Source organism: Kogia breviceps, chromosome 12 (assembly GCF_026419965.1).
Source record: "Kogia breviceps isolate mKogBre1 chromosome 12, mKogBre1 haplotype 1, whole genome shotgun sequence".
NCBI lineage: Eukaryota > Metazoa > Chordata > Mammalia > Artiodactyla > Physeteridae > Kogia > Kogia breviceps.
Window position 1 is genome coordinate 9100667 of NC_081321.1, and position 23570 is coordinate 9124236.

General features: G+C 48.0%; 1 protein-coding gene across 1 annotated transcript; it reads left to right on the forward strand.

Annotated features, from left to right (window-relative positions):
• Positions 1–649: 649 nt before the first annotated feature.
• GPRC5A (G protein-coupled receptor class C group 5 member A) lies at positions 650–20974 on the forward strand. Its single transcript, XM_059082662.2, has 4 exons — positions 650–947; positions 15921–16849; positions 19646–19704; positions 20001–20974. The coding sequence occupies exons 2-4, from the start codon at positions 15928–15930 to the stop codon at positions 20091–20093; spliced, it is 1074 nt and encodes a 357-aa protein (XP_058938645.1). The 5' UTR covers positions 650–947; positions 15921–15927; the 3' UTR covers positions 20094–20974.
• The last annotated feature ends 2596 nt before the right edge of the window (positions 20975–23570 follow it).

The window sequence follows — 23570 nt, forward strand, 5'->3', positions numbered from 1 at the left end:
TCAATAAAGACAGGTTTCAGCGGGACTGGCTTGATCACATCACGGCCAAGGAGTGGGCAGCCGAGGGCGGGGGAACCAGACACCAAAGGCAAATTCCTTTATTTCATAATTTTATCTGACATCCACATTCTCCTCCATCTGCATCGTCAAGGCTTTTAAGAGAGGTAGGAAAGTAGAGAGGGAAACATCTCCCCATCTCTCCGCACCGGGGCAGCCTTCACGGTGCCGTCTGGGGTCTGGGGACAGCTCTGACCGGCGGCGGCATTGCAGAGCTGACTCTGGGCCCAAGAAGGAGGCTTTCCTTGGCTTCAACGGCCTTGGCTGAGGAGGTCCGAGAGGGTGGCCAGCTCCCCCTGTCCCGGGCCTAGCTTCCCAGGGGCCCCAGGACCCAGGAATCACTCAGGCACTGCTAGCTGTCTAGCCCTTGTCCTGGGCGCACAGCAGTGCCCGGAGCAAGGGCAGGTGTGGCTCCCTCCTGGAGGTGACGGCTGGCAGAACGGATACCGAGCAGTTCCTCCCCCCCCCCCCCCCCCCCCGCCCTGGGACGTCCTGAGCTGCTGATGCGCCGGGTGGGGCGGGTTGGGTGCCTTGGGTGGCCCCTCCCATCACCACCACCACCTATTTCAAGGGTGGCTGTGCCGCTGACGTCAGGCGGCTTTTGGCTCATTCCCTGGCACGGGGACTTTATTTTCATAACAGCGCGCGGTGCCGTGGAACTGGAATAGGCGTGTCCTCTGCCCCACCCCACCCGGACCCTCCCCCGCCCCTCGTGCCTCCGCTCACTCCTTCTCTCCCTCCTTCCTCCGGCGACAGCCGCCTTTATAACTGCTCCGCGCTGGGAGCGCGGGACTGCTGCCCGCGGGCTCCGCTAGCACCGAGGGGCTCCGGAGCTGCCTCTGTGCGCGCGAAGCGGCGCCAAGTTCCCTCGCCAAAGCCAAGGCACCACGGTAAGTGAGGCGCGCTGAGCACAGGGCGCGCCCCGCCTCGGGATTGAAATCCTCCGCGGGGGACGCGCGGGGATGGGGGGAGAGCGGAGCTAGGAGCGGGGGGGATACAAGAGGAAAGAAACCCTGGTAATGGACTGCAGCTGGCTCGGAGCAAAAAACAATCCCAAGAAAGGAATTCCTGTAGTTCAATTCAATTCAGACCCCACACCCCCATCCCGGGCTTCCCAGGCTAAGCGGCCGAGAGAAAAAGATAATCTGCATAAATAGTTTCTGCTCAGACACATTGAAGAAACTGAGCAGGTGGAATCCTGGCCAGGCAGGTGAGCAGTTCGAGGGTCAGTCCAGGGGAAGAGAAAAGAAGGAGAAAGATCTTAGAGAAATGGCAGGGCATTGCGTGGGTGGGCAGGAAGGAGAGGGCGCCCACGGCTACTTTCCCCAGGTGCTGTGAAGTGTCCATTTATTTTGTCCTTCCACGACAAGTGTGCCCTTCGGAATTTTGGGAAGTAGATTCTAGAAGCCGTCCCTTCTCTTGACGTGAGTGTGGCCCTCAGCTCTGCAGCATTCCCTCCTCTGCTGTCCCTTGAGTTGCTCTGGATCCCTGGGCTGAATGTCCATTTGAACGTCCAGTAATAGCCCACTTTCGGGCACCAACCAGATGGGACTCGGGAATGGGCCCAAACTGTACAAGATGGTCCCTTACACATCCATGGAGGGAGGAAGGGGAAGCAGCTCAGGTTCAAGGAATTTGAAGGACTTTCCATTCCTGACTTCCTTCCAGACTGATTTTTGCCTCTGAGGGTTTTGTAAACGCCACACCTGTTGAAGGGTTTGGTTGAATCAGCCAGGCCTGTGGGCTCATTCCTGAAGGGGAATACTTGAGCCACTTCAGATACAAGGGGCCTGGGGAGGGGTGAGGATGGGGGCGTCAGAACTCCGCCCTCCGGTCTGTATGCTGGCTTCTCCTAGGAGAGGGAAGAAATGCGGGCGGGGGGGTGGGGTGGGGAAGGAGGTTCCGCAGAGGTGTCACCCAGGAAAGAGGCTCCTCTGGGGTGTGGAGAGGTAGGCGGGTGCTCCAAGGGCAGATGGGAGTGATCAGAACTCAGGACGAGCTAACATTCCTGGGAAGTGCTCTTAGCCTTGAGTCAGGAAGCCTGATCTCTCATCCCAGCTCTGCAGGCCATGTAGCTGTGAGGAGGCCTGGGCTGGGCCTTGAGTTCCTCCTAAGGGGTCTTGGAAAGGCCCCCAGCTCCTTCCCAGGGCTGAGATTCTAGCCCTTCTCTATTTGTGTGGGTCTCTTTGGGCGTCCTCATTGGAGTCTGCTTCTTTGTATTCCGCTCCTTAGTGGGAATTGAAGGTAAGAGGGCGTGAAGAAGAGTTCTGACTGTGATTTTATTCTCGTTCTGGGGGTTGGTCTTCAGGTGCACTGCTATTTAAAAATCCACAGACTGAGCTGAGGAAATGGGCAGGAAATGATGTGTTGGTATGATAGGGCCTTTAAAAACAGTGAATCGAATAATAATTTTGCTTGAGGAGTCTCAAATTTTCTGAGTAGTTTGGTGTTTTTGCTCCTACTTATATTCCTGTTTTTATTGCCTGTGGTCAGATTATATACATTTCTGTGCATTATGTACATTCCTGTACATTTCTTATTTCAGACTATTTTTTTGGGTGTGGTCTAGAGTATGCTGTTTTTGTAAACATTCCATGACCACTTCAATAAAAGAAATCATATGGAGAGGGCTGGTAAACTACATTCCTGACTAAACACTTCCCACAGTCTGTTTTTGTAAATAAAGTTTTATTGGAACTCAGTTATGCTCATTGTCTATGTATCATCTATGACTGCTCTCAGCTGCAAACGAATGGCCTGCAAAGCCATTTTCTAAGTTCCTTATTATCTGGTCCTTTACAAAAAATGTTTGCTGATCACAGATATAGAGGATCTGAATTACATGATTAATAGTAGAGATCTAATAAAATATGAAGATAGGGCATATCAAAGGATCCATAGAACATTTATAAAAATGTACCATATTACTATTTGCTTTTTCTATTTCATCTGCTGAAGACTGATAAAGAAGTATTAAAGTCTCTGTAACTATAGTATTTCTTTTGATTTCTCCTTGTATTTCTGGTAGCTTTTGTTTTAGGTATTTTGGTGCTATATTATTCAGTGCATAAAAAGTTTATGATGGTTGTATCTTCAATATGGAGTATTCTTAATTATTATTAAAAAAAGCTTTTAGGTCAATATAATAGCTTTTTGTCTTGACTAAACTTTGTGTGATACTAACAACTCAACTCTTACTTAATTTTCTTACCTTGAGCAAGCTATTATTTAACTTTGTACCTGATACATAATACTTGCTAAATAAACATATCTGCTATTGCTGCTTTTTTCTGCACTTATTTTCATTTTTTCCTTTCTTTTGCTTTCAGCGTTTCTGAATCTCGTTGTTTTAGGTGAGGTTCTTATAGGTATAATATGGTTTAATTTAGTCTTTTCAAAATAAAAAATTACCATTTACATTTATTGTAATAATAGTTGCTTGCTATTGTCATCTAATTTTTGGCCATGTGGTCTGCTCTCTCAATCTTCCCCCACATTAGATAGTCTATATTGTATTTTTTAGGTACACTGAGTGTATGGTAGTACCATTCTCAGGGGTTAGAAATAAAGGCTTGTAAGGAGAGATAAGTTTAGCTTGGGAACATAAATATGTTACCTTCATATGTTGAAATAAAATACTTGAAAGAAGGTGTCTTTGAGAGCTTTGAAGTGGTATACCAGTAGAGGCCTTCACTTTATCCACCTATTTCCTGGAAATTTCATATCTTACAATTCTGGGCCTAAGAGATTTAGTAGTTTCACTCAAAATCTTAATTTAAAAGAGGGGATTTCCAGTATTTTATTTCATATTTCAGTAATTTATCTAAAGTTCACATGCATTGTTTAGAACAGAGGAAGATGGTAATACCTCCAAAAATGAATAAATTGGGATGAACACTGTTGTTATACTTGTTTAGATCTGCCTGTGGTGGAATGATGATTTATTTTCTCCCAGTTACTACATAGAAATTCAATTCAGTGATGTTATTCAGATGTTATTCATAAGTTGTTGCCACGATGCATCACTTTTATGTCATCAGAATCCAGATGGCTTACCCAGAAGAGGGGATCCTGGAGATTTCCCTGTAGACACTTCCCATTTACAGCTAATCCTTCACCTAGGGCAGAGAAATTTCTGTGGGACTCCACCCTCGTCTTAGAGCTCAGCCTAGATAAAAATATAAGGATTAGCATCAGCACATGTTCAGCTCCAAATTCTTCCTCCCCATTACTCACACTTGCTAATGAATAACTTGCTTTGAGTTATATTCACGCTCAGTTTTAGTCCAAAACATTTGCTCAACAACCACTGTGCAGAGCACATAGGGAGATACCAACAAACAGAAGACTTGCTCTATTTCCTTAAGAAGCTTGTTATCTGGTAGGCGAGTTAGCACTGCTATTAATGTATAATATATGACATATATATGGAAAAACTTGAGCCCCGAGAAATACTTAATTGTAAAAACTATGAAGAGATCTACAAATGTAGAATGAGATGGGACTAATAATTAAAAATCCCTCAAGGTAGAGGTAAGTTTTGGGTCAAGTTTCTAAGAAACATGGTACATGAATTGTGACTAGGAGAAGGGTCTTTCTGGCAAGGAGAATAATGCATGTGATGAGGCAAAGAGGGACTTTGTAAGAGAGGGTCTTAGATGAGCTCCAGTTTCCTTCCAGAGAGAAAATGCTCTTGGAAGTTTTGCTTACCTTGCACAGATGTGGGGAGGGGAGTTAGGAAACCAGGAAAAAGTGGGTGGGAGGACCAGATGGAGAAAAGCCTTGAAGCTCACATTGAGGCTGAATCTGTTATAACAGACAAAAAGGAGCTGATATGCTTTTAATTATTTAGTTATTTTTCTTTTGATATGCTTTTAAATTGCTAAGCCCGAAGATTCATTCCCACGCCTTCTCTTCTTTGCTGCCCTTGTAGCATTTAACATCGTCAATCACTCTTTGGGAAACTGCTCCTTGACTTCTAGGAAACCAGCCTGGCTTATTTCTTGTACTAACCATGGCAATTTCTTTTGAACAACCTTTGCTGACTCCTGCTTCCATGAGACGGTGTCCCGGGGTTCTGTCCTTGGCTCTCTAGCTGCCGTGCATGCTCCCTGTGTGATCTGGTCACCTCCAAAGCCTTCCAATACCTGCTATGAGCCCGTGACCCCCAGATCTGTGCTCATAGCCCAAACCTCTCCTGAGCCTCAGACTCACATGTTCAAGCATGCAAGGTCAGCACAATCTGGTGTCGTGGAGCCTGGCTTTTATTTATTTTTTATTTAAAATTTTTTTTGGCTGTGCCACTGGGCTTGCGGGATCTCAGTTCCCTGACCAGGGCCATGGCGGTGAAAGTGCCGAGTCCTAACCCCTGGGCCACCAGGGAACTCCCAGGAGCCTGGCTTCTAAGAGCCTGGTGATCTTGGGCAAGTTATTTAATGTCTCTGTTCCTCTGTTTCCTCCACTGTAAAAAGAGGGCATAATCTGGCATGAGCACACACCCCCCCACTATATATGAGATAGATAACCATCAAGGACCTACTGTATAGCACAGGGAACTCTACTCAATACTCTGTGATAACCTGTATGAGAAGAGAATCTAGAAAAGAATGAATATATGTATCTGTATAACTGAATCACTTAGCTGTACACCTGAAACGAACCCAACATTGTAAATCAACTAGACTCCAATTAAAAAAAAGATCTTAGTTCCCCAACCAGGGATCGAACCCGTGCCCGCTGTGGGGGAAGCGTGGAGTCTTAACCACTGAACTGCCAGGGAAGTCCCTCCAATTCATCTTAGATTTAACAGAGTTAAACTGGGTATCTCTCCCCACGAGCCTGTATTTCTAAGCTCCAATTGGTTCTACCTTCTTAAAAATCTCCCACCACTCCCTGCCCATCTTTCAGGCCTCATCTCCCCCTGGTCTCCTCCCTAAAGCCGTTTTTTTTTTTTTTTTTTTTTTATTACCACTTTAGGTAGAGTGGGTCACTGTTTTCCGTGTGCGCTCAGCCTTCCCTGCACCCTCTGCAGCCCTTATTTGTATGTCAGTGTGACCCTGTTGGTGCTCCTAGGGGCAGCGGCCACACTTTCTGTCTGCGGGTCTGCATGATTTGTACACTTAACACAGCAAATGAAGGGAGATTGACCAAATGCAGGATTGCTTATTTTGGAGACTTCTTGGATGTGGTTTAAATAGAGAGAGGCTTGAACAGACTTGTGGTTGCCAAGGGGAGGGGTGTGAGGGAGGGATGGATTGGGAGTTTGGGGTGAGCAGATGCAAACTATTATACAGAGAATGGATAAACAACAAGGTCCTACTGTAGAGCACAGGGAACTATATTCAATATCCTGTGATAAACCATAATGGAAAAGAATATGAAAAAGAATATCTACACATGTATAACTGAATCACTTTGCTGTACACCAGGACCTAACACAGCATTGTAAATCAGCTATATTTCAATTTCAAAAAAAAAAAAAAAATAGAGTGAAGCTGGAGTCAGGGAGAAAAGCTTCAGAGAGCATAATAGTGATTTAGAGATGAAACAAAAGATTAAATTCTAATTAAGACTATTCATAAAGGGATATCCTTCCTAACTAATCACACTGGATGTGTAACGTCATCTCTCTAAGAGTCAGTCTTATCACCTATACAATGGGTTGTAGGAATATTAAATAAGAAAATAGATGTAAAAGCATGTAAATGAGTGAACACACATAGAAAAACATATAAACACTCAACATCGAGCCTGGCTCATAAGAGGACTCAGTATGTGACAGTAGTTGTCATTAGTTTTAATCATACTTATATTGTGACTATTGTTATTACTACTGATTGAATGTGGCAATTCCAAGAATAGAGAGAAAATTAAAATGCTAGAAAATTGCCAATTTGCCTGGCTTGGGATGGTGTGAAGGCCCAGCTTTAACAAACACTTGAGTTATTTGATATCATTCCCCAGGCAGTTGTCCTAAGAGGTCAGTATCATCCTCTTCTTTTCATTTATTTTTATTAAAAATATTTTTTTATTGGATATAGTTGATTTCCAATGTTGTGTTAGTTTCAGGTGTACAGCAAAGTGACTCAGTTATACATGTATCGTCTTCTTCTTTTTAGATGACAGAAGGAGATAGATCTCATAAGGAGGGACAGAAGATCAACTCCGGGCAAGATTCAGGGTCGCGGGTAATTCCTGCTCAGATAATCCGGGGTGGGCCGCATGCAGTCAGCTAGGCAACCTCCCAGGTCTGGATGTAAGTAACTCCAGACGCCTCCCCACCTCTCTGGGGAAAGAGGAGTCTCAGAGGCTGCAAAGGAGAAGCTGAGAGACCCTTCACATGGTGGCATTTGTCCCTGCATCGCTGTCAATGCTGTGTGTCAAGGCCAGTCTAGGGCCGGTCCTGCTCTAGCACCCCTGTGGCTCAGTCTGGCAGGTGAGCGTTCACCCTGCGTCTTGAGCCCAGCCCGTACTCAGACCCTTCAACCTCACCTCCAGCCCTGGTCTGGGGTTTGGTGAGGAGTTTGCGGCACATACTCTTTTCATGACAGGAAATGGGGCAGGAAGGAGGATGAGGGGGAGGGAGAAAGTGATTTGGAAATTGTCTACAAGGAGGTCCCCAGAGGGATGAAAAGAGGAACGGGACATGGGCTCAGACCCCCTGGTTCAGCACCCAGCCCCGCTTCGGAGAGGATGGAGGTTCCAGGAGACGGTGTCCGCACACAGAGGCCGCTGAAACCCCCTCTTTCCTAAAGGGGCGGAGTCACAGGGCTGGGAATTGAGCGCAGCGACTCCCTCCTTCCCTGTCCTCCCCTCCCCCTCAGCCCCGGCTGCTGGTTCTTCTTTCTCCTTTCCCTCTCCCTTTCCTCCATCCTTCGTTTTTGTTCTTTTAACCTTTCTTGTCATGCCTTGGCTCACCTGAAAAGGGCTTAAGGCGGCGCCGAGGGATATCAGGGTCTTGGTTGTGGGTGTTGGTGGATTCTTGGACGGCGGTAGTTGGCTCAGTAGTTGCTGTAGTAAGTGAAGAGGGTCTCACCCTCGTGACTCCGAGTCCTTTCTCGTGTCTCAGGCCAGAGGCTGCACACGCTGAAACCTCACCATCTCCCTCCAGAGTGCAGGCTTTAGCCAATCAGGGAGCTGAGTGGGAGTGAACGGCTGGATCCCAGTCAACCCCTCAGCTTAGGGGCTCTGCTTGTTCAGGGTCCGCGCTACCAGGAGACACCTGGGGTCACTTAGACAGGAGCCCAGCCGCGGCCAGGGCTGCCCCCGTCTGGTCTTTGTGGGAGCAAGTCCCTTCTTGGTTGGACCCTAGGTCTCTCTGCCCTTTTTTGTCTTTGCTGTGCCTCGCAGCTCGTGGGATCTTGGCTCCTCGACCAGGTATTGAACCCGGGCCACGGCAGGGATGGCGCAGAGTCCTAAGCACTGGACCGCCAGGGAATTCCCACACGTCTGTCTGCCCTTGACTCTGGTTATGACTCTGGTCATACGATGTCCATATGACCACCAGTTTCATTTCATCTCCTCCTGCTCCAGCCCTTAGGTTCTTCTCTGAGGCTGTTGCTTTAGCTCCTGGCAGTTTCTAATCCTAAATGCTGATTGCTTCCCTTTTCTTCCTCAAACCCTGCTTGCTAGAAGACCTCAGCTTCTCAGAACCCTGTCCTTCGTCCCCAGCCACCTTCCTGGGGGCTCATCTGGGCCATTCCCTATGGGACCCAGCGCCTTCCTAGTGCAGACCTGCTTGTTAGTGTGTTTGGTGAGTTTGATTTCTCTCTGACAAAATTCAAAGTGCTTCGGACACTTCAGACCCGTTGCGAAATCGCTGTCATGCTGGGGAAAGGATGGAGGAGGGCTGAGAGGTGAATTAGGAAGGATAATTCCAAAAAAAATAGTCACTCAGATAAAAAATTACTTACTCAGAAGTCTTTAAAAAAAGACGTTTGAGAGAATTGAGAACTATGAACCCTAACTGGATATTTGATATTAAAGGGGTCATCGTTAATTTTTACAGTGGGGTTAAGTTAAAAAGGGTTTTATCTGTTAGAGGTACATACTGAAGCATTTATGCATAGAATGATGTCTGGGATTTCTCACTAGATTAAAAATGATCTAGTGAGTGGGATGGGGTAGATGAAGGAAAATTGGGCAAATAGTGGTAAGTTTTGAAACCAAATGATGGACCTTCATTATACTATTCTCTTTATTTTTGAGTATGCTTGAAATTTTCTATAATAAAAACAAACGTTTAAAAAAGTGGTTTTTTTAACATCTTTTTTTTCATGTTTTATTTTTTTAATCTTTATCTTGGTAAAATTTATTCTTTTTTAAACATCTTTATTGGAGTATAATTGCTTTACAATGGTGTGTTAGTTTCTGCTTTATAACAAGGTGAATCAGCTATATAGTTTCTGCTTTATAACAAAGTGAATCAGCTATACATATACATATGTTCCCATATCTCCTCCCTCTTGCGTCTCCCTCCCTCCCACCCTCCCTATCCCACATCTCTAGGTGGTCACAAAGAACTGAGCTGATCTCCCTGTGCTATGCGGCTGCTACCCACTAGCTATCTATTCTACATGTGGTAGTGTATATATGTCCATGCCACTCTCTCACTTCGTCCCAGCTTACCCTTCCCCCTCCCTGTGTCCTCAAGTCCATTCTCTACATCTCCGTCTTTATTCCTGTCCTGCCCCTAGGATATAACCTTTTTTTTTTTTTTTGATTCCGTATATATGTGTTAGCATATGGTATTTGTTTTTCTCTTTCTGACTTACTTCACTCTCTATGACAGACTCTAGGTCCATCCACCTCACTACAAATAACTCAATTTTGTTTCTTTTTATGGCTGAGTAATATTCCATTGTATATATGTGCCACATCTTCTTTATCCATTCATCTGTCGATGGGCACTTAGGTTGCTTCCATGTCCTGGCTATTGTAAGTAGAGCTGCAATGAACATTGTGGTACATGACTCTTTTTGAATGATGGTTTTCTGAGGGTATATGCCCAGGAGTGGGATTGCTGGGTCATATGGTAGTTCTATTTTTAGTTTAAAAAAAGCATTTTAAAGGTAATTCAGGGACTGTTTCTCCACCTCCCTTGCGTGATTGGGGGTGGGAGGTGGAGGGGAAATTGGGGGAAGTGGAGTTCTTCTCCTTTACATACCCACTGTCAATTGCTTGTGGTGTTACTTGGAAAACTGGATTCACTTCTTGGTGAGTGTTGAGTCAAAAGACACAACACTGCCAAAGATCAGGAGAAGGAAGGATTTATTATTACTTGTAGCAAGTAAGGAGAACACCGGGATCTTTCCCAAATGGCAAAATTGGGGAAGTTTTAAGCTAAGGGTCCATATGCATATTCATGAAGGGGCTTGGGCGTCGACAGAGTCCACGCTTTTGTTGACTGAAGTCATGAGGGTCAAACCCCATCACCCCTTAGACTCCAGCTGATCTGCTGGTTGAGCGCTTCAGGCTAATCTTTGAGCAGAACTAGGAGACTTTACAACTGATCTATGATCTTTGCTGTTGGTACTTCTCTTGCCCCATCACGGTCGCTTATTTCTGCATTCTTTTGTTCCCTTAAGATCATTAATTGCTGGGACTTCCCTGGCGGTCCAGTGGTTAAGACTTCATCTTCCCATGCAGTGGGTGCGGGTTTGATACCTGGTCGGGGAGCTAAGATCCCACATGCCTCCTGGCCATAAAACAAGCCATATTGTAACAAATTCAATAAAGACTTTTAAAAAATGGTCCACATCAAAAATCTTTAAAAAAAAACCCATTAATTTCTGAGACCTGTTCATGGGCAAGCACTGTGACCAGGCTTAGATCACAAAACAACTTAGGCCAAAAATGGCTTCTCTTATGTCAAGAAAGCCATGCCTGGTTCTCTTTCTCCAGGGACCCCTTACCTTCTGTGCTTACAGTGTCGGACCCTGGTCTGTGTGCACCAGGAGGCCCCAAGACACAAACCCTTCCTGCACAGCTGCACAGATGGGAGGGGCCTAGAGGTCCAAGTTGGGAGCAGGAAGTCTCTGCCCTAGCATCCCTCTGTGCAGCCCCAGAAACTTCCTTTAGGTGAAAACCTCATCAGTCTCTCAAGACTGACAGTCATCACGTTCAGAGCCCTTTATAATTATCAGGTAATTATGCTAACAGCTACCTGTCAACAAACAGCTCTGCCCTGAGGGCTGAGGAAGCAGCAGTTTCCTGGGCAGGGCAGGGCAGGGAGGCGAGAGAAATACCTTTCTGGCTGGACACTGCCCTTATGATTAATCTGAGAGGGAGTGAGGTGGGGAGGTGGGGAATGCAGAGAATGCTGGAGCCTGGTCCCTTGCCCTGTGCCGCTGCCCTTGGATTAGACCCAGCTCTTCCTCTTCCGCATCCTCAGCAGAGACAAGGGGGTGTGTCCCCCCCTCCCTGCCTGGTTCCACCCAGGGCAAAGTGTATCGGACTCTGGGGGGCCTTGTATTTTCAGGGGTTGCCTGTATCTGAAGTGCATTTGCCTTTCTTTTTCCTTCCTGGCTCTCATTCTGCCCTCGGGAGGTGGAACGTAACCCACTCTTTGCTCTGTTCTCTGCATGCGGTCGGGATGACCAGGGTGTCATTTTCCTGGAGTGGACGGCAGGTGACAGACCCCTGGCCAGGGAAGGCCACAGGAAGGTCGTGACAGTGGTGGCAGATTACATCTATCTGTCTATTTCTTCTACTACAGCAAGGATCATGTCTGATGTCTGCTTTCCCCTTTACCGTTGAGCGTCTAGAAGAGTGATTGACATGATTGACACATAGTGGTGCTGGTTGAATGAATGGCTCTATCGCAAAGTGAAGCTTGCAGGGACTTCCTTGGAGGTCCAGTGGTTAAGACTTCACGTTTCCCCTCCAGGGTACACGGGTTCGATCCCTGGTCGGGGAACTAAGATCCTGCGTGCCACCCAGCGTGGCCAAAAAAAAAAAAAAGTTAAGCTTGGAGAGGCAAACTTCATTACAAAGTATGGAAGATGGATTTAAGCCATCAATTATTTAAGTTATTTATTTTATTCGAACACACCACACATATAAAATTCTTGTATCTACATAACAGTCATTCATATATGTATGTATGTGTTATATGGCATATATAAAATTATATACATATAATTTTTTCTTAATGGCTATATGAATAAAACAATGCTGGGACACAACTATCTCACTGAACTGAAGAGATGATTTTGCAACTTTATTTATTTATTATTATTATTTTTAAATTTATTTATTTATTTTGGCTGAGCTGGGTCTTAGTTGCAGCACGTGGGATCTTTGTTGGCGGCATGGGAACTCTTAGTTGCTGCATGTGGGCTCTTAGTTGTGGCATGTGGGATCTAGTTCCTTGACCAGGGATTGAACCCGGGACCCCTGCATTGGGAGAGTGGAGTCTTACCCACTGGACCACCAGGGAAGTCCATATTTTGCATCTTTAAGGGAAGCAGGTGTTTGAATTCTGTCTACCTGGAGGAGGATGCTTGTTTGCTCTGCAAGGTCAGCCAGCAATTGCTCATTATGTGTCCCACCTCGCTGTGCTCCGTCTTGTGATTTGATCTTTTTTGTTGTTGGTGGTGGGTTTTTTTTTTTTTTTTTTTTGGCAATACGCGGGCCTCTCACTGCTGTGGCCACTCCCGTTGCGGAGCACTAGCTCCGGACGCGCAGTCTCAGCGGCCATGGCTCACGGGCCCAGCCGCTCCTCGGCGTGTGGAATCCTCTCGGACGGGGGCACGAGCCCATGTCCCCTGCATCGGCAGGCAGACTCTCAACCACTGCGCCACCAGGGAAGCCCTGATCTTTTTTTAAAAAAAAATAAATTTATTTATTTTTGACTGCGTTGGGTCTTCGTTGCAGTGCATAGGCTTCTCTTGTTGTGGACCACGGGCTCTAGGCGCACAGGTTTCAGTAGTTGTGGCTTGTGGGCTCTAGAGCGCAGGCTCAGTAGTTGTGATGCACAGGCTTAGTCGCTCCGCGGCATGTGGGATCTTCCCGGACCAGGGATCGAACCCATGTCCCCTGCATTGGCAGGCAGATTCTTAACCATGGTGCCACCAGGGAAGTCCTTGATCTTTAAAAAAAAAAATTCTTTTCCATTGTGATTTATTACAGGATATTGACTATAGTTCCCTGTGTTATGCAGTAGGGCCTTGTTTATCCATTTTACATATAATAGTTTACATCAGCTAACCCAAACTCCCAATCCATCCCTCCCCCACCCCCTCCCCCTTGGCACCCACAAATCTGTTCTTTATGTCTGTGAGTCTGTTTCTGTTTCATGGATAAGTTCATTTGTGTCATATTTTGTGATTTGGTTTTGAAGAGACAGGATGGAAGGGGAGGGGAGGGTGTTCGTTTTCATCTTGGGTTTGATCACAGCACCGCTACAGTGCTGTGAAGGGCCCGAGAAACCTTGTTTATAAGCATTTATGGGTATGTGGTGCAGAAATTCTGAGCTGTTTTTTCTGCTATAAGGAAAGAGGCAGGACTCTGGATATTTTTTGCTTTTTCCTGCTTCTCAATCCTAGCTGTCTTCTTCTTGCTGATTTCTTTATGCACATTTTCTCCCAATTTGGCACTAGGAGAGGCCAAGAGCTTTCACTTTTGCTTTTCTAAGGAGGGGGTCTCAATGAGCCTTCCCTTCTTTTAACTCTGCCCCCGCTCCCTGCCCTCCCAATATTTGTCTTCCTGTCAATTCAAAAGATTTCTCTGTTGAGTGAGAGCAATCCTATCAGAAAAAGAAAAACTAGAGCAAAAAAAAAAAAAAAAAAAGATTGCATGAATAAATAGTATACAACAAATCAAAAAGAATCGTGCCATAGAAACTTATAAACAGTAATATAATTCAGAAAAAAATTATAGTTTTGTTGACAAGCTGTTAAAACCACAGAGGTCCTGAATTTCAACATCTTATCTGACACTGACTTTGGAATTTGAGAATCATCCATTTTGAGGAAATATACAAACTCCTTTCCCTTCCCATTTCCCAACTCATCTTCCCACGTGGGCCCTGAATCCCTAGGAATTCGATTTCATGAGGTTTGGGAAATCAGCCGGGTCTAAAATTGACATGGAGGTTGTGGAAGGAAAAAAGGCAGCAGATCTGGGAGATTAAGGACAGATGTATAGGAAGTAAGCTGCTCTACCTCAAGTCGATTTCTGATTATCCCTGAGTGGGTGAGTAGATTACCTGCTTTGTGGATCATCTATCACCTGAGAGCGCCTATCCTTCCTGGGGCTGAACTAAGAGAATAGAATTAGGATTACAAGTAGCTGGTTTACGGGGCATCTGATGAGGGAAAGAAGGGGGAGGGAATATCTCAGATAGCATTCTAAGGCCAATTAGAACTCCCTGGAGAGGTAGCACCTATAGTAGTTAAAGACCAGGGATCCTCACCTAGAGCCAGGTAACCTGGATTCAGATCCTGCGTCTGTCATTTCCTGGCTGTGTGATGTTGGGCAAGTAGCTTGATCTCTCCCGGCCTCAGTTTCCTCATCTGTCAAATAGGGATAATCATTTTGACCTTATAGGATTGCTATCAAATTAAACTAAGAAATATACATATGAGAAGTGATTAGAAGGGTTTCTGGTTCGTAGTAAAAATGAGCATTAGTTATTGGTAATATTTTTTGTTGGGTCACCCACTGTTTTTGTGTCATCCAGGCCATCCCTCCTTACAGGTAGCTAATTAAGAGCTCACTGTGGGGAATTCCCTGGCGGTCCAGTGGTTAGGACTCCACACTTTCATTGCCGAGGGCATGGGTTCGATCCCTAGCTGGGAGACTAAGATCCAACAAGCCGCAACGCGTAGCCAACGCTATGACAGGGAAGACCCCTTCCGCTGCTTTTCTGGATTAGCAGAGCCATCCTTATCAACCTTAAGTAAGAAGGGAAAATAATATGTGACGGCAGAGCTGAAGAAGAGGACCCAGTGGCTGGGAGGGGAAGGCTGGCCTTCCGCAGAGAAATCTACAGTTCAGATAACTCCTCTTGTCCGTGAGAGAATGGGGTGCTTACAAAGAATATCTGAGGCTGGGCCCAAGGTGGAAAAAAACTGGAGACTGACAAATTATGTTTCAAGTGTCTACTTTTTAAATTTTGGGGCCACACTGCCCTGCTTATGGGATCTTAGTCGTCTGACCAGGGAGCCATCCTGGACCCTACCAGTGAGAGCACTGAGTGCTAACCACTGGACTGCCAGGCAAGTCCCAAAGTGTTAACTTTATGGTTACATATTTCCATGTTCTCACCAATTCCTAAGGAAACACTAGCCAAACATATCAGGAACCCTGGCAAGTTATTTGTGACGTATTTTTTGAGATGTGACTCTGAAACACCTCATCAGCCCTCTGGCTTCAGGGTAAATATTTTTCTTTTTTTGTTTGTTTTTTGTTTGTTTGTTTGTTTTTTTGCGGTACGCGGGCCTCTCACCGTTGTGGCCTCTCCGGTCGCGGAGCACAGGCTCCAGACGCTCAGGCGCAGCGGCCATGGCTCACGGGCCCAGCCGCTCCGCGGCACGTGGGATCCTCCCGGACAGGGGCACGAACCCGCGTCCCCTGCGTCGGCAGGCGGACTCTCAACCACTGCGCCGCCAGGGAAGCCCCAGGGTAAATATTAATATAGTTAAATTGCAGGGAGGAAGGTATGATATTGTTTCTTCCCTTCATCCGCCTTTAGAATTTGCCACGAGAGGTGGAGAACAGCTAGTAGCTTGATCTAGCCTTGTAAGCTCAGGGGCAAAACCCTGGCTAAATATACAAAATAGTTTCTGAATCGTTTTTGGTCCTCTGTGCCTGAGTCTGTGGGGAGATTCACCCCCACCTGCAACTTTGCTTTCTTGCAGGATAAGAATGTCCACAGTTGTCCCTGATGGTTGCCGTTCGGGCCTGGACCCCAGGTACCACAGGCTCTGTGATAAGCAGGCAGCCTGGGGCATCGTCTTAGAGGCCTTGGCTGCGGTGGGCGCTGTGACCTCGGTGGCCTTCATGATCGCCCTCCTGGTCTTCATCTGCAAGGCGCAGGACTCCAACAGGCGCAAAGTGCTTCCCACCCAGTTCCTCTTTCTCCTGGGTGTGCTGGGGATCTTCGGCCTCCCCTTTGCCTTCATCATCCGCCTTGACGGCAGCACGGGGCCCACACGCTTCTTCCTCTTCGGCATCCTCTTTGCCCTCTGCTTCTCCTGCCTCCTGGTTCACGCCTTCAACCTGACGAAGCTGGTCCAAGGGAGGCAGCCCCTCTCCATGCTGGCGATGCTGGGCCTGGCCCTGGGCTTCAGCCTGGTGCAGGATGTCATTGCCATCGAGTATGTGGTCCTCACCATGAACAGGACCAACGTCAACATCTTCTCTGAGCTTTCTCCTCCTCGGCGCAACGAGGACTTCGTCATGCTGCTCATCTACGTCTTCTTCCTGATGACGCTGACCTTCTTCACGGCCTCTTTCACCTTTCGGGGATCCTTCACTGGCTGGAAGAGACACGGGGCCCACATCTACCTCACTGTGCTCCTCTCCATTGCCATCTGGGTGGCGTGGGTCACGCTGCTCTTTGTTCCTACTCCTGGCCCCCAGTGGGATGACACCATCCTCAGTTCAGCGTTGGTGGCCAATGGCTGGGTCTTCCTGCTGGCTTATATTGCACCTGAGCTTCAGCTGCTCACAAAGCAACGGAACCCCATGGATTACCCTGTGGAGGATGCTTTCTGTAAACCTCAGCTCATGAAGCAGAGCTATGGCGTGGAGAACATAGCTTATTCTCAAGAGGGAATCACTCAAGGTACGGAGCCTGGCTGGGTAGAGAATCCCTTGTGGGAAAATGGGGGAGAATCCTAAGATATTATTACTGTAAGGAACATGCAAGATTATCAGGTCATACTCCCAATAGAGCTGATAGGAACCCAAGGCTCAGATCTTACTTAAAATCACCCAGCTAGAGGGACCTCCCTGGTGGCACAGTGGTTAAGAATCCGCCTGCAGATGCAGGGGACATGGGTTTGAGCCCTGGTCCAGGAAGATCCCACGTGCCGCGGAGCAACTAAGCCCGTGTGTCACAACCACTGAGCCTGCGCTCTAGAGCCCGTGTGCCATAATACCTGAAGCCCGTGCACCTAGAGCCCGTGCTCCGCAACGAGAGAAGCCACCGCAATAAGTCCGCACACCGCAGTGAAGAGGAGCCCCCACTCGCTGCAACTAGAGAAAGCCTGCGCGCAGCAACGAAGCCAAAAAATAAACAAATAAATGAATAAAAATTAAAAAAAGGAAAAATCGTCCAGCTAGTTAGAGACAAGTAGAACTAGAAGCTGGCCTTGGTGGTCTTTATCTTAGTATGTTCTACCCAATACCATGTAGATTTCTCTGAATCAAAACAAGATGGAGCAAAGGAATGGAAAAAGAATGATTAGATAAATTCCCAGAGACAAGTGGGTGAGATAGTGTTCTTTATAAATGTCAACTAGGCAATCCTTCCAGAAATGTGGAGCCGTTGTAGATTTGAGTGCACAAAACCCAGCCATGCAGTGACCGCAGAGCACAGAGTGGGGAGAAAGTTCTTTTATCATGAACCAGTGGGAATCTCCATAAATTTACTGAGGATTTCGATGTAGCCTGAAGAGATACATTTTATTGCCCATCTGTGGCCCACAGGAGGGAATTTTGCTCTTGTCTGGAGTCCTGAGCAGCCAGGCTGCACTGATAGCCAGAAACAGCTTTTGCTCATACGCCGCTATGCGTTGATCTCTTGGGTTTACATCGGCCTCTGGGCCTAATCAGGGGAGGGGAGTGGGTATGGGACAGGAGTGAGGGACCTCCAAGGCCAGGTTCGTAGCTCCAGCTAGTACATTTCTTTACTCTTGAAGCCTTCAGTGCAAAGCTTGCCAGTGTTTCTCTCTGCAGCCCTGGTCCATCTCCTGTGCACTGGGAAGAGTGAAGGGAGGGGGAGGGCCGGAGGGGATATGTTACCCCCCCACCCCCTCCTGTGCATTCCCAATGGACACTCTCATTCTGTCACCTCACGCTTGGACTCTGTGTTATTGGTCCCTAACTAGTCTTCCTTCCCTTATTATTAATTAATTAATTTATTTAGGCTGTGCAGGGTCTTAGTTGCGGCACGTGGGATCTTTAGTTGCGGCATGTGGGATCTAGTTCCCTGACCAGGGATGGAACCCGGGCCCCCTGCATTGGGAGCTTAGAGTCTTACCCACTGGACCACCAGGGAAGTCCCTGGTCTTCCTTCCTTTAAAACTTCTTTCCCTTCACTCCATTGGCCATTGCCAGCTTCCCCTCCCTAAAATACTTCTCTGGCCACCACCCCTTCCTGCCCACATGCCTCACTGGCGCCCCAGCATCCACTGCATTTCCCGAATCCTCGGTGAGGCTTTCCACAGCCCGAACCCACCACCCCTGAAGCTGTGCTCTCAGTTCAAACAAACCAAGTCCCTGCAGTTTCCTGCCTGCGGGTCTGGGCTCAAAGAGCCTGTGTCCTCTGCCTGACGTGTCCCTCCTTATGCTTGCCCTTTTGCAGAGTCCCTATTTCCCAGTCTCCCTCAGTCTTTGCTCCACCCGCCTAACTCTAGACCTTTGAGATGATCTTATCAGAGTCTGTCTCACTGCATAGTCGTTTGTATAGCTGTCATATATTCCGGACTCTCCAGCGACACCCTCAGGGCAGGGATCATTCTGATTAATCCTTCTATTCCTCACAATATCTTACAGACCGAAGGTGTCTGGGTATTTATTGAGTAAACTGAACAGGTAAATTTGGTGGGAAATAAATGGATTGCTTTACATTGTGTTTATTTATTTATTTAGCCATGCCCTGCGGCATGTGGGATCTTAGTTCCCCAGGGATCGAACCCAGGCCCTGACAGTGAAAGCGCCCAGTGCTAACCACTGGACGGCCAGGGAATTCCCTAAATCGTATTCATGATGAGCGTATGTGTTTACTTGTCTGTTCCTGAGTTTAAATCCCTCTGAATTTGGACTTCCCTGGTGGTCCAGTGGTTACGACTCGGTACTTCCACTGCAGGGAGTATGGCTTCCATCCCTGATCGGGGAACTAACATCCTGCATGCTGCGTGGTGTGGCGAAAAAAAAAAAAAAAAATCCCTCTGATTTCCCCTAAATACATAGAAAACGATCACTCACAGGTTCTATCCCTTCACGAAGAAAATCATGACATTTTCCACCCCCTGGTTGGGCAGGTAAGGAAGTGGGTAAATCCTCAGTGAGATTCTCTCTAGGTACACCTCCAGCCAGATGGATGTCTGAAAAGCCTGGTGTCAAAGGTGCTTTTGGAGTGGTCCTAGGATGAGGAGGGCTCCGGAGAAGTTTTGGAAAGCATTTCCCTGGTGATTATGCGCGGCTAGTTATCCATTTGTTCAACCAGTTTGGGGCTGACTGTGCCTGGGCTTGAGGACGCGGTCTCCTCCCACATGAAACTGACCACCTACCAGCGAGACAGAGAATTAAAGGGATAAAGCATCATGCTTTATAAATGACTCAGCTGGGGTGAGCACAGGGGGGTCTGTCAAGGAGGGAGCCCTGACATTTACCTAACCCGCGCTGTCTGTTTCAGGTACTGAAGAGACAGGTGACTCGTTCTATGCCCCGTACTCCACCCATTTCCAGCTGCAGGTAAATGAGCTCTTCCTCCTTTTGCATCAGCAGTGTTAGCGCCCCAGGAGCATTTGTCCTTTGGGAATAGATGATGTTGCCGTTCTGATGGCCCCTAGATGCCACCTAGAGAGGATCGCGGGTCTGCTTTCCTGTAATCTGCCTCATGGGACTAGGACAGGGGGCTGGAGTGCAGGGCAGGGGAGGGCTTAGAGGAAGGGAAGGGAAGTTAGACTCCTGCCCAGGCTGGAGTGCAGAGTCCTGTGGAAGTGGCAGGGAAGTGGAGTGGTTGATCAACATGAGTGTTTTCTTTCCAGAATCGGAGCTCCCCAAAGGATTTCTCCATCCCGCGGGCCCAGACTCGGGGTAGCCCTTACAGTGACTATGAAGGAAGGAAAGATGTCAGTTAACACGTCTCGAAGGGTGGGATGAACACAGCAAGTCAGCAGAGCCAGCGGGGAGTTCATGGGATGTGGGCTGAGTCCTGAGCCTCCCCAGGAAGCCGTAGAGAACATCGCAGGAAGACCTCGCCGCCCTGCAGCCTTCCGCCATGCTGCTTCTGTGCTGGGGTGAATGAGGGCCTACGGGACCCCAGTTCTCAGGAGCACTGTACTTGTTCCCTTTGTCCCATAGTCAGGCTGCTTCTCTCGAGTGGGAGTCTCGGGCAACTCAGGGCGGCCCCTAACCATCCGTGCCATTTTACCCATGACTCAGGCGCTGGTCATCTGACCACACACTGGCGCATTCAGCCTCAGAAGCCACCTTTTCCAGCTGTGGGCTGATCCCGTGAGAATCGCTTGGCTCAGAGCAGAGCTGCAAATCTGAGCAAACCAGCAAAGGCCCGTCTCTCAGATCACCCCGCCCACATCGACACTGGAATCCAACTTACCCACACCTCCCTTCCTGCCCGGATGGCAGAGGCTAAAAGCCACCCGAAATTTGCTATAACCTCTGTGATGCTGCCTAACCAGGGTCCCCGGCGCCAATTCACCCCCAGACTCAACCCCCTGCCCTGTGTACTTCACCGGGAGATCGCCCTCCGGCCCTCACCAGCGTGGACAAGCCCAGTTTCTCGGTGCCAGGAGTGCGCTGGGTTCTAAGTTCTGCTCAGTGCTCTAAGCACCAATTCTTCTCCCATCCCCTCACCCCTCAGACCCTGTAAACAGATGTACTCTGTGTTCACCCCCTGCGTTCTGGAAGTGGGTATTGTCCGCTCACGGGGGAGTGTTCCTTGTAAAATAAGTCGCTCACCGTTCTTCCCTGGAGATGCAATAAAGGTGTTGTGGCAGCGCTTGGACTGTTGCTGTGGCCGTGTGAGCGGTGGACGCCGGACACGGGGAGAGTCACAGGCTTGCTCTCGTCTTCACGTGGGAGCCGAAGTTCAAGGTTCAGTCCCACTGGGTGTGGACTTGACCTTTCTCTCCTCCTCCTTACGTCTACGACGAGTGTGTGTTCCCCAGCTTTGGGGGTGAGCAGCAAAGGTGAGGGGGAAGCTGGGAAGGGTCACGGAGCTGGGGTTTTGCTCCAGGAAACAGAGGAGAGGCAACTTCCGAATGGGGCTTGGCAGCCCGGGTCAGACAGAGAGGAGACCTCAAAGGCAGTGTCTCGTTTCATCCGAGGTTTCATTGTAGGAGGGGATAAATCCAGATCCCTAATTTGACAGAATTGGTTCATAATACCTCTCGGAAAAGACAAGGGTACCTAACAAAGATCATTTGCTTAATCCCAGAAGCGGCTTTGTGGGGCAGGGCAACTGAAACTCGCTTTTGGGTGAAGAAGAGAAAAAGAAATCCCCATGCACAGAAAGTGAATGACCTTTACAAGAGTTTAGCTGAGTTCGGGAGTTAACGCCTAAGAGCCTTGGCTTCTCATCACAGAGAAAACCCAGTTTTCTGGGGAGAGGTTGGAGAGGAATTAATGACTTGCCGAATTAGGGATATTGACATTCCACAGAGATTTAGTTGATTGTTTCCCATATGACTTCACACTCACATTAGCCCAGCTTTGTATTGAAAAGGGGAAATACAGATGATGATTTGGATCCTTCTAGACTATTCAGGTCTTCCCAAAGAGGCCATAACCCAGTGAGGTTTGTTGTGAAGAGGAAACAGTATCATTTCATGAATATTATCTATCTCAGTGTGGATACTCAAGAAACATGTATTTCCTTCCCTCTTTTCTTTCCTTCCCTGCCTCTGGCCTGTCAACCAAGCAAAGGGGACTGAGTGAGAGGTAAAGCCGCAAAATACTCTGGATTTGATTTTCTTATTAAGGAAAGAAGGTGCCAGGCCTTTGTAGCCCCATGATGGCCATCCTCAAGCCTCTTCAAAAACAGGACGGTGGGGGGGCTTCCCCGGTGGCGCAGTGGTTGGGAGTCCGCCTGCCGATGCAGGGGACACAGGTTCGTGCTCCGGTCCGGGAGGCTCCCATGTGACACGGAGCGGCTGGGCCCGTGAGCCATGGCCGCTGAGCCTGTGCGTCTGGAGCCTGTGCTCCGCAACGGGGGAGGCCACGACAGTGAGAGGCCCGCGTACTGCAAAACAAACAAACAAACAAAAAAAACAACCAAAAAAAACCAGGAGGGGGGGCTTCCCTGGTGGCACAGTGGTTAAGAATCTGCCCGCCAATGCAAGGGACACAGGTTTGAGCCCTGGCCCGGGAAGATCCCACATGCTGTGGAGCAACTAAGCCCGTGTGCCACAACTACTGAGCCTGCGCTCTAGAGCCCACAAGCCACAGCTACTGAGCCCACGTGCCACAACTACTAAAGCCTGTGCTCCACAACAAGAGAGTTCACTGCAGTGAGAAGCCCGTGCACCGCAAGGAAGAGTAACCCCCGCTCACCGCAACTAGAGAAAGCCCGCGCACAGCAACAACGACCCAACACAACCAAAAAATAAATAAATAAATAAAATAAATAAATTAATTAAAAAAAACAAAAACAAACAAACAAACAGGAGAGGGCATGGAAATGGCACCCATCACTGGAGATTGGATTCTCCTCCAAGAAATACAGCTTGGGGACTTCCCTGGCAGTCCCGTGGTTAAGCCTCCACGCTTCCACTGCAGGGAGCGTGGGTTCGATCCCTGGTTGGGTAATTAAGATCCCATGTGCCATGGAGCATGGCCAGAAACATTAAAAAATTTAAAAAATAAAGAAGTACAGTTTGGACAAGTAAATCATCACCTCACTGAGTTCTTTTTCTTTCCAAGTGGCAGAAGAATGCTGCCTATTCAAATAGTACTTGTCACCCCGTCCCCTCACCTATGCTAACCTGACTTCAGGTCTCTGTCTTCTGGACATAAATGAAACGCTTTTGTTAAAATAGGGACATCTCAGGGACTGGAGGTTTGGGAAATCTGAGGATCGCTGTGCTACTGGAGAAGACTGTTTCAAAGCCCTCCTGTAAGTCTCCACCTCCACCTGGGCTGAAATAGAATGTGCAGATTTAGCCCAGCCTGGTCCTTGATCGATGGCTGGAAACCAGAACGGCATCTCCTTGTAAGTAAATGGGTGATAATGAGATGAAGCTCAACAACCTTCCCCTCATCTTTCACTGTCAGTTGAGAAATAGACCGAGTGTCGTCTCTGCCTCTCACTTTAGGCTGAGGCCGTCCACAGCGGCCATCCCCCCTGGTTCCACTGGATGGCGGTGACACCTCAGGTATCGGCCCTCAGGGACTCAGCGTAGGTCCACAGCTGCTCTTGTGTGAAGCGTATGAGGCAGGGCTGCAGCTACTCAGCTGGCTTGAGGCACACCTGTCCCATTTTAAAAGGCTTGAGCGTGTGAGCTGTTTGCACCCTCCCTCCCACCTTTTTTAAAGAATGCACGCTCCATCTCCTTTCCCAGAGCTTCATTGCCCTGTGTCTCGTTTCTGTGAACCTC